The sequence below is a fragment of the Pleurodeles waltl genome, chromosome 3_1 (assembly GCF_031143425.1).
Source record: "Pleurodeles waltl isolate 20211129_DDA chromosome 3_1, aPleWal1.hap1.20221129, whole genome shotgun sequence".
Classification (NCBI taxonomy): Eukaryota; Metazoa; Chordata; class Amphibia; order Caudata; family Salamandridae; genus Pleurodeles; species Pleurodeles waltl.
In genome coordinates, this window is record NC_090440.1 from 963,298,723 (window position 1) to 963,310,456 (window position 11,734).

The 11,734-nt window shown below is 45.0% G+C and overlaps 1 protein-coding gene across 1 annotated transcript in view; it reads left to right on the forward strand.

Moving 5' to 3' along the window:
- Window positions 1–8,965, forward strand: part of LOC138284823 (mucin-2-like) — a 53,452-nt gene extending 44,487 nt beyond the window's left edge. The window contains exon 4 of the mRNA XM_069224009.1: window positions 2,328–8,965. Within this exon, the coding sequence (XP_069080110.1) occupies window positions 2,328–6,016 (3,689 nt within the window). The 3' untranslated portion in view covers window positions 6,017–8,965. The remainder of the gene's footprint in view (window positions 1–2,327) is intronic.
- The last annotated feature ends 2,769 nt before the right edge of the window (window positions 8,966–11,734 follow it).

Here is an 11,734-nt window from a genome sequence, read left to right on the forward strand (position 1 = left end):
GTGATGGTTGGATAGAGGGACCAGGTTCTTGCATGTCTTGCTGGACCTTCATGTTGGTGGTTATCACAGACAGTCACTGTTAGCACAAAGTGTACATCCCGTTGGAAATTTGCACTGGTGACCATTACGGGCTGTCATTTCTTGTTGTAAAGAGTTTTCCTTTGTGAACGCAAGAAGCCCAAAACATCTGTATCTTCATCTAGAGGTCAGGCGGAGAACACTCTGATGTCAGTCAAGGGTCTAGGGCAGGGGGCATCTATTGAGGATCAGCACTCACTTAGGGGCAGCAGGGCTCAGGCAGGTCCAATTGGTGCTGGTCAGTTTGGCAGTTGCAGGGAGGCCTGTGGAAGCTTGTTGTGTCCCTATAGCTCAAATAGAAGATCAGCCACCTGAGCCTTGGAATCACTTCTGTGGAGTCTGGGTTCAAATCAAGCAGGTCCAATTTTCATTGATCAGACAGCAGTACAATCCTTCTGAATCTTCCATAGGTCCAGGAGTGTTCTGGGTATAGGTTCCCAAGGTGCTATTTTTATATGTACTGCCAGCCTGTGAATGAGGGATACACCCTTTTTCTAAGCTTCTCACTTTCCTGGGTTTGGCTACAATCAGTCTAGGACAACAAAGAGCAAGCAATCCTTGGTGTGAGCTCCATTTGTCAGGGGCAGGGCAAACAGCCTTTAGTAGACAGGAAGGGGATGGGAAAGCCCTGCAGCTATCATTTAAAGCTCGAGAAGGGCTCAGTACAACCCAGCAGGACATCCTCGCAGTAGTTGAAAACCTTGCGCCATACTCAAGGCCCTTTTGTTCTCATGCCAGGAAGAAATACACAAAGTACCACAGGAGAGCCATTCACAGTCATGGTTCCCGAGCATTCGCAAGAAGGCACAAATGGTTTAGGTAGAAAATGCCAACTTTCTAAAAGTGTAATTTTCAGAATACAAATTTCAAAGCCAACTTTACCATTAAATAGGATTTTAAATTACAATTCACCTGAGAGCAAACAGCATTTCTCCATCTGGCCCCAAACCAAAGTTATCACTTGTTGAGCATTAATCAATGGGAGAGATAGACTTACAACAGTGAAAAATGACAAGCGTTGTAAAACTTAAATACCCTACATTTTAAATACCATGCACCCAGTCCTGTGAAGCTTTAGGGCCTTTGTTAGTTTTGACATATAAGAATTAAAAATGAAGCTTGAGGCATGTTTTACATGCTACTTTAGTGGGTGGCAAAATGAGTGCCGCAGCCCACTAGTAGCATGTAGTACCATATACATGGGAGGTATAAGTAAGCTAAATGTATTAATCAGGTGCAGGCCATTTTTACCTTGTTTTTAAGAGAGAGCGCTTTACCACTGATTAGTAGAGAAAAAGTGCGAAAAGCCGACAAAAATAGGTTCATCAAAGGAAGGCAAAAATCTGGGGCCACCCTGCAGACGGCCAGATCGAACACATACCGTACACGGAACATTCCCATTCCAAATCTATGTGGTTTGGAAAAGGAAGAGATTCAAAAAGAAAGAGCCTAAACTATAATATTGAGGAATCTGAAAAAATGTATACTTAGCAAGTACTAGCAGCTTCTCTGAGTTCTGAATATATAAACAACCCTTCCAGCTGAGCTGGTAGGCAACAAGACCTTTCAGAAGTGGGCAGTGCCAAAATACTTCAGGCTTTGAACCAGGTATGCACCAGACCTCACAGTATTACAGTCTCTAATCCAGATGTGACCCATGATTAAGAATATCATTGATTCAAATAGAGTTGTGAGTAAGTACCCGTTTCATTACAGATTCTATACTACATATTACAAGTGTTCAGAATATAAAATACTTGATTACAGATGTTATCTGTGTCCAGCATAGTAATGGCTCTGATCTATTTGGGAACCAATGTCCACAATATTTAAATACCCATTCAATATATTATTCAATGCCAACAGTATTCAATAATCTGCTCCAGACTTTGGTCAGTGTTTAGGATGTTAAAGACTTCTATCTAGGCATGTGTCATTGCCTACAGTATTACAGACTGTCATCCATATGTTATTGTAAACGACAAATATAAAAACTCTGTTCCCTGTGTTTGTCAGTGGCCACAGTATTACTCTCCGATGTCGGTATGTGGCAATGCCCTTACTATTAAATGCATTGCACCAAATATATTTAGGTTCTCAGTACCTCAAAGTCCTCGATAACATCATACAGAAGTATTGTTGAAATTTGAAAAAATTGCAAAATCTGATTATGTTTGTGATCCATATTTGGATGAGGAATGCAAAACAGTCATCATTAGTTCATGATTCCTCTTCTGTTTTCCTTTTAGATCCAGATATTACTCCACAAACCCGAATAGCAGCTCCAACAACCACCGCACCAACAACCACCACACCACCAACAACCACACCAACAACGACCACTGCCACAACAACACCACTAGTAACAACAGCAACTACCACTACACCAACAACAACCACATCAACAATGACCACTGCACAACGTACCACATCACTAACAACTACCACTACATCACCAACAACAAAAAAACCAACAACAGAAAAAATAACCACTGCCACAGTTACCAAAATGACAACATCCACATCAACTACTACTGAAACAACAACTACACCCTCACCAGTGCCAACACAAACCAGATCAGCAACATCAACAAGTAAGCCTTTTACACCTGAGCCTCCAACACTTGGCCTCCCCACACCCAAAGCCCCAACACCCAAGCCTCCAACACCTGAGCCTCAAACACTAAAGCCTTCAACAACTGAGCTTCTAACACCTGAGCCTCCAACAACCAAACTTCGAACACCCAAGCCTCCAACACCTGAGCCTCACACACTAAAGTCTCCAACAACCGAGCTTACAACACCTGAACCTTCAACAGCTAAGCTCAGAACACCTGAGCCTCCAAAAACCAAGTTTCCAACACCAGAGCCTTCCAAACCTGAGACTCCCACACCCAACCTTCCAACTCCCAAACCTCCAACACCTGAGCCCCCTATACCTGAGCCTACAACACTCGAGCTGCCCACACCAAAACCCTCAACAAAGGAACCCACTACACCTAAGCCTTCCACACCTGAGCCTCTCACACCTCCGCTCCCTGCACCCGAGCCTTCAAAATCTGAGCTTTCAACACCAGAGCCACCAACACCTGAGCCTCATACAGCCCAGCCTCCCACACCTCAGCCCCATACACTGGAGCCATCAACAACTAAGCCTCCAACAACTGGACCTCTCACACCTGAGCCACCCAACCCTGTGCCTCCTACACCAAACCCCCCAACACCCAAGCCTCCAACACCCAAGCCTCCAACACCTGAGCCTCCCACACCTGAGCCCCTTACATCTGAGCCTTCAAAAGCAGAGCCACCAACACCTAAACCTCCTACACCTGAACCCCCCACACCTGAGCCCCCTACACCTGAGGATCCAACACCTAAGCCCCCCACACCTGAGCTACACACATCTGAGTCTCCTACACCGAAACCCCCAACACCCAAGCCTCCAACACCTGAGCCTCCCACACCCGAGCCTCCCACACTTGAGCCCCCTAAACCTGAGGCTTCAACACCAGAGCCACCAACACATGAGCCTCCTACGCCTAAGCTTCAGACACCTGAGCCCGCTACACCTGAGTCTCCAACACTTGAGCCCCCTACACCTGAGCCTCCTACACCTGAGCCACCAATAACAAAGCCTCTAACCCCTGAGCCTCCCACACCAGAGCCACCCACACATAAGCCTCTTACACCAAAACACCCAACACCTCAGCCTCCAACATTTGAGCCTCCCACACCTGACCTCCCTACACCCGAGCCTTCAAATCCTGAGCCTTCAACACCAGAGCCACCAACTGAGCCTCCTACACTTGAACCTCCCACACCTGAGCCCTCTACACTGGAACCTCCAATACCTACACCTCCCACACCCGAGCCACCAACACCTGAACCTCCTACACCAAAACCCCCAACAGCCAAGCCTCCAATACCTGAGCCACCCACACCCGAACCTCCCACACCTGAGCCCCTTATATCCGAGCCTTCGAAACCTGAGCCTTCAACACCAGAGCCACTAACACCTGAACCTCCTACACTTGCACGTCCCACACCTGAGTCCCCTACACCTAAGCCACCCACACCTAAGCCTCCAACACCCGAGCCTCCAACATTTGAGCCTCCCACACCTGAGCCACCAATAACCGAGCCTCCCACACACGAGCCACCCACAGCTGAGCTCCCTACACTTGAGACTTCAAATTCTGAGCCTTCAACACCAGAGCCACCAACATCTGAGCTTTCTACACCTGAATCTCCTACACCAAAACTCTCAACACCCAAGCCTCCAACACCTGAGCCTCCCTCACCCAAACTTCCCACACCTGAGCCCCCTATATCTGAGCCTTCAAATCCTGAGCCTTCAACACCAGAACCTCTAACTCTTGAACTTCCTACACTTGCGCCTCCCACACCTAAGCTCCCTACACAGGAGCCACCCACACCTAATCCTCTAACACCCAAGCCTCCAACATTTGAGCCTCACACACCTGAGCGCCCAACACATAAGCCACCAACAACCGAGGCTCCAACACCCAAGCCTCCCACACAGGAGCCACCCACACCTGAGCCTCCAACACCAGAACAATCAACATCTGAGCCTCCAACACCTGAATCTCTCACACCCGAGCTTCACACAACTGAGCCCCCTACACCCGAGCCTTCAACACCTGAGCCTCCTAAACCTGTTCCTCACACGCTTGAGCCCCCTACCCCTGAGCCTCCAACACCCAAGCCTCCCACACCCGATCCACCCACACCCGAACCTCCTACTCAAAAAACCCCAACACCCGAACCTCCAACACCTGAGCCTTCCACACCTGAGTCTCTCACACCTGACCCCCCTATATCCGAGCCTTCAAAACCTGAGCCTTCAACACCAGAGCCACTAACACTTGAACTTTCTACACTTGAGTCTCCCACGCCTGAGCCCCCTACACCTGAGCAACCCACAGCTAAGCATCCAACGCCCAAGCCTCCAACACCTGAGCCTCCCACACCTGAGCCTACAGCACCTGAGTCTCCAACATCTGAGTGTTCCACACATGAGCCTCATACTCCTGAGCCTTCAACATCCAAGCCCCCTGAACCTGAGCCTCCAACACCTGAGCCTCCAACAACCGAGCCTCCAACACCTGAGCCTCCAACACCCGAGCCTCCCAAACCCAAGCCTCCAACACCCAAGCCTCCAACACCTGAGGCTCCCACTCTCGAGCCTCCCACACCACAGCCACTCACACCCAAAGCAACCACAGCCGAGTATCCAAAATCGGAGCCTCCAACATCCAATGCACAAACACTTGAGGCTCACACACCCAATCCTCCCACACCTGAGCCTCCAGCTCCTGAGCCAAATACTTCTGAGCTTCCAAAATCTATGCCGCCAAACAAACACACATCTGAGTCTACAACGCAAGGCACATACCCAATCACAGACACAAGTACCCCAACTATACCAGGGCCCACTGTTACAAAAATCCAAACTGAAACTGAAACTAAAACCATAACAACAACTGAAACCAGAAATGTTGATGGGATGCTGATCATTTTAATCACCATACAGGACACAACTAGAACTATCACCACCATAACAGTAATGACTAGGCAGGTTACAAGAACAACGATTATAAGCTCCATGTCCTGTTACACTACAACCATAAACATAGACACATATATAACTGTGGACAACAAAAATTCATCAGAGCAGTCGCATTCATCGCATGAAACACAAAATGATAACTTTGAGAAATGGGACCTGCCTCTTTCGCCTGTTGTTGAAGAGCCAGTAACATCTTTTACAACTACAGAGACAATCACAGCTCCAGTAGAGGATGGCACAAGAACAACCACAACAACTACTACAGTCACTAAGAAATCAACAACTCTGGTGACCTATCCAGAGTCTCCAAACTCCGAGTCCACAACAGAACCCTTTTACATGAAGTGACCTTCCGAATAAATTGAGCCTATATTCGCTTCGATTTCTTAAACCAATATGTAACGCTCAATTAGTTCAGGTTTTACCCTATTCTCCAGGAGCCAAAAAAAGCAGAGCACTTAGCCACGCCAGCCAGCTGATTTGCACTTGTTAAAATAAAACATATGAAATGCTGCCCACTCTCCTGCCACTGAAGACACCTCGATCAAATTCTGTCATACAACTTCTGAATCAAGGGCTGCAGTCTGTTCAGATTAGACATTTTAGCTGCTTAAAGAAAGAGCTCTGTCCAAAAAAAGTATTAGAAAATTATACTGGCACTATGCTCGGCGTTCTTTAGTACCACAGATGTTTTGTAGCTTCGTTTGTTGTACCAAATGTACTGATTTATTTGGTGTGCCAGCACATTGAAAAGGGTATCTTCCTTGGTTTGCAGTAGAGCGTTTAGGAGCGTGTGCCATGTAAAGTATGTTCCCAAGAGGGAAAACAATGGTGTGGGAACCTCTCAGATGGGCATAATCACAGATATCACCTCTGCCTCCTGTACTGATCAAGATGCTCAATAAATGTCAAAATAGCACGGCTGGAAGGACACAACCTTGACCTGCACCAGTGACGTTTGGTAAATGCACTCGAGTGGGTGCCAAGACGTTGCCACAAAGGTGCATGTGGCTGGATTTCCACTTATGACACAATAAAAAGGGAAATAATACAATTGAATTGGTGCGCATATCTGTGCTGTGGAGCTTGGTCCTTTTTACAAAACTGAGAACCAGAGAGGGAGCTTGCTCTGGAAGTAAGCTCATTTGGTCTGTGCAGACTAGAGCAGAGGAATAGTTATGTAGTACATTCTGAAGCTAGGCCTGGTGACCCACCTCAGTAAGCACCTTCATGTCTGAAAATTCCATAAACCACTTCAGGGAAGATATTTGTGTCCACTTGAAATATATTTCTAATCATTACTGTCAACGCCACCCAGCAATTAAAGGTAGTCATCTCATCTGAAGCCCTGGAAAACAGGGAAGAGCACAGAACGTTGAAATGCATGTGAAAACGAAATTTGATTTCAATATGTATACGTTTGGAAAACCTTTTGTTAATTCCCGTGGTTTCAGCCACTGTGCTCCTGATCCATATTTACAATATCAATCACTATGTACGAAGCCAGACCCTTCTACACATATTACACAGGAAGGAAGCTTAGTATAGACACTGCCAACTTTCATCTGACAAGCGCCTCTCATAGTGGTCGCCACCCCTGCACCCGGTCAACAAGAAAATGCTGATGAACCACCCCTCCAAAACCTACTGAGAAGCGTTTTCAAATAAAAAATAAACCCCTGTTAAAGTCAGTTCCAACACAAAAGTAATTATGTTGCATGAAACTCCCTCATCCTATATGTTCCCTAACAATATATATGTTCCATTAGGAAGAAACTCCCACGGAATGGCTGCAAATAACCTACTTCCATCACCAAAAAGAATAAACCCACAACACCCTCCATCAATTTTGTTCCTTCAACAGGAAGATACCATATAATCCATGTCAAAAACACCTTCCTTTGAGCAGTATTTCCTAGTGCAGACCCTATCAATAAACATCTTTGAAATATTTCAACATTTTTTGCCAGAAATTCCACTAGCTCTTTTAACAATAAGATCTGCTACTGTAATCCCCACCAAAAATCATCATCCTTAAGCAATACATTCCCTACACATACCTTCCAAAGATATCTTTTGTAAACAAAAAACTGTCCAGACAATCCATGCTAATAAGCATCTCTACCCATACCTCTAAAAATCTCACCCAGCAAAAACAAACACGGCCTCGACTAGAAAACAGTGCCACAAGCAACATCTTCTTTCAACTAGAAAATCCCCCAATATCCTTATATATGAATACACTCTACAAAATCGTATTCCTGCAGTGCTTCCAATCCATAATTTCCATTACCCCCACCCCATATCTGTCGATAATGACCCCCTTCATCTGAGATAGTGAAGTCTCACCTGCCGAGTCACATTAATTACTTGCTGTATGAGACATGTCGAGTCACATAAAACACTCATTGCTCGGGACACCTGCAGTCACAGTCGGAGTCACACTCAGTCACCAGAAATGTCCACTGCATGAGACTTCACGATAGACACATGAATGTGAGTTGTTGGTGACACCTGGAGAGTAGACTAAAAATTCACATGCAGAGACACTTGGTGAGCTGCTTGAAAGACCTTGACTGGGACATCGGAAAGTCACGCAGGACTCCTGTTTGCGGACTCTGATATGGCTGGAACACTTGTTGGAATTTTCCACCACTTCATCCCTGGGACATTCAAGATCTTTTATATTCTCTTATGCTCTCATCATAAATAAAGGTCTGCGGTCTTCTTCTTTGCCGTCAATAAACAGCAAATAGTACTTATTTCTGTGGTGCAGTTTTGTAATTGGAAGCCCTGGGAATTATGTAAGACTATGGTGATTAAATGATATTTAATGCATTTTTCTCTAATTAGAAGTTAACAGGCTTTTCTGTTTTTCTCTTACACTGAATGTTATGAATTAACGATGTCCAATACGTATGGTAAAATTGTAAAATAAAAAAACAGATGCATTTTGAAATAGTTTGTTTCCATGTGCCTCTCATGGTGATATGTATTGATGCAGAGACACATATAATTGCATAGGAATGTTGAATTATAGCTGTTTTGTAGCGCAGCAATCGCCGATTCCATAGGACTTCGATGCTGTTATTATAGTGGTGCCGGCTAGAAGGTTTTCTGTCACTCCTGGAACTGCTCATGGTTTTTAGATTGCAGTGTCGTGCTAAATGTGTCCTCTGGTGTTGCTATTCATACTCTGAAAATTTCAGAAATGACAGAAAGTTGAATCAACCACTGTTAAATTCATGGCTAAAATATTCAAATGTAAAATAAAACTCAATTTTCTTCGGTTGCAAAGGGTGAAAAAAATCGTTGCATTTTTCTTTACCTCATACACATGAATCAGCCGACACATGTTTCATATGTAAGTTGTGAGCTTCCTCAAAGCAAGCGTTTTTGGTAGAAAGACTGATGCCGTTGATATAAAATGCAGAACATTGTCATATTTCCTGAATGAGGTATGTTGTTGTCTAGTGCTTCATAAGTGATGTTTGATCTGTTCTGCACATCTTCATATATGTTAGACAGGCCTGCCTTGAAAAAAAACTTTACAGGCTGTCGTAGTTTGGACTCTTGCCCCGGGCAAGACTGCTGGTTTAGGGATGACAGTACTTATGTTTGTAGGTGACTATTCCTGTCCTACAAGAAGTCGCAACTGTAGTCTCAACCCTTCCTGCTCACTAGCAGTACCTCACCAATAACCCGAACGGTCAAAGATGATTTGTGGCAGCCTTTATGCATGGACTCAGAAATACAACATCTCAGGGAATGTTGTGGTTAAATGGAGATTACCCCTTTCTCACAGATATATTATATCTCAACCCAACACAGGCAATAACAAAGATGCTGTCATGTTTCAATAGTTTTTATTCAACATAACAAGGTAAATCATATTGGCTGCAATGATTAGGATAATGAACAGTACAAGAGATTGAAGTCTAAAGACAAGGGTCATGATTATGAAGCCCCCCACCTTCTTGTATTAGCATAGGAACACATGAAGCGTATCATATGTCTGTGTACCCTATCAAAATAGGCCTAACCTTCTACCTAGAAGAGAGCTGGGTATGTTACACCTAATCTGCCAATGACATGTCCATGGAAGGAGCCCCCAACCCTGGTTACCTTGGATGAGGTTTTGAACTCAGACTTCGGCAGAACAAGAAGTCTGGGTCAGCGCCAAGGCGAATTGCAGCATCAATAGCAGTTATGGTATTTGGTCGGAATCCCTCTGATTATCTGTCTAAAGTGTGATGTATTTATACAGATTTACTTGGACCCCTGACGTAGGTTGTTCCAAAACAATAGATGACGCTGCATGCTTGGGACGGTAATTTGTAATCTGAGCCCCTATAGTTTGTTTGTCTTTGTTGTATGAGATGACGCCTTAGCGAGGTGATACTGATAACATATTTCTAAACAAAAGGGACTAATTATAAACATGGCAGCCATCTTAAAAGATTTAATTAAGTAAATGGTCTAAGCCAGAGCAAGCTAAGTAGGTTAAAAGTCACTAGGTGACGGGGGCACGAGTCTGCAAGTGAAAGCTAAGCTAACTCCTGTTATCCCATTAAAACAAACTAGGATTCACTACACCCTCTCCATTGCCGTAAAAAATATGATGCCAGTACTGGCCGCCGCCGAAGGTGTGGTAATCAAAAAGCTAAAATGCTGCTCTGAACTAAAACCAAAGCAAACAAATAAACATTAAAAACATAGTTAAAAAATCGAACATTTAAAATATACTACAAAGACTTAAAGTCAACCATGACAAGCACAGCAGGCCAAAGTAGATCATTAGGGCGTGGAACTATAGTCATGATCTTGAAGACTAGCTCCGAAGTCACCTTGCAAAAAGTCATCCAAAAATGAGGCCAAATCATCTGATGTGAGATCGATCACTTGGGCGGATGGATTCATGGAGCAAAAGTGCGCAATAGTCTCAAGTGCGGGTCCACCTGCGTCAGTGCCATTGTCCATAGATGGAAGAACCAACTCTGAGTGCTCATAAGTGGCCTCGCGGATCAGCATCAGTCCCATGGGACATGACCGTGTATGAACCCTCATCGGGGACATCAGCAGTTTTGGGTCCAGAGGAGAGACTGGCAGGACGGCAAGGCACACAGTTGGCAAATGTTCAAAGAAGCACCAAATGCAGCGAAAGACCGGCTGCACGCAGCAGAAGAGTGGTCGAAATGACAATGACCAATTCCACTCTAGTTCCTCCAGCAAGGAAACATCGAAGACCCGAACCATGCGTTCACAGCACAGGTGCGCTGGTGGCAGTTGATCCATTTCTTCATGTAGATGTAAAGAGACAACCACTGCGAATCAGAAAAAACAGCAGCAGAATTCCGCCAAGTATTGCCAAAATTATAGGAAAGCCACCAAACACACTGAAAAAGAGTGAACGGATGGCTAATGGGATGACTCCTAAGATAGCCTGGAAGATGGATACAAATCCAGACCCGACAGCCTTAAAGAAGTGGACAATCCCAGTAGTGCTCGAAGCATTCAATATTCTGGATACCAGCTCACCAAAGTGCTTGGAGAAGTTGGTATTTAATAGGGATTGCATCTCGGCTGATGATCTCGCAATCTGGAGCGCATACGTCTCTCTAGCGGATGTCAATGCAACATGTTTCTGAAACAGTAGCGCCTTTAGTCAACTCAGCTTGTCATAATTTACATTAATGGTATCAATGTGAGGCCACATTTCTGATACTTTTATCTCTTGTGTGGGGGGAAATAAAACATGTCCACAACACGTAACAACCTTCGAGACCGAAATTGTGTAGGCAATGCCCGGTCGCATACCGCAACAGCTTTGATTGCTCAGCACCACGTAACTGCCATTGGTAAGTACATGAAATGCTGGTCGAATCAAAGAGACAGGAGTACCCTTAAGAAAACAGGCCAAGTTTGCGACCCTCACATTGCAGTGGCCATGAAGGGACACCTGCTTGCAGATCATAGAATGACTAACAGTAGTCTCACAGTGGCTTCTGCTAAGAAAGACTTCTGTTTCGCCATTCAAACATTTATAATCAAAAGGCAACTCCCACT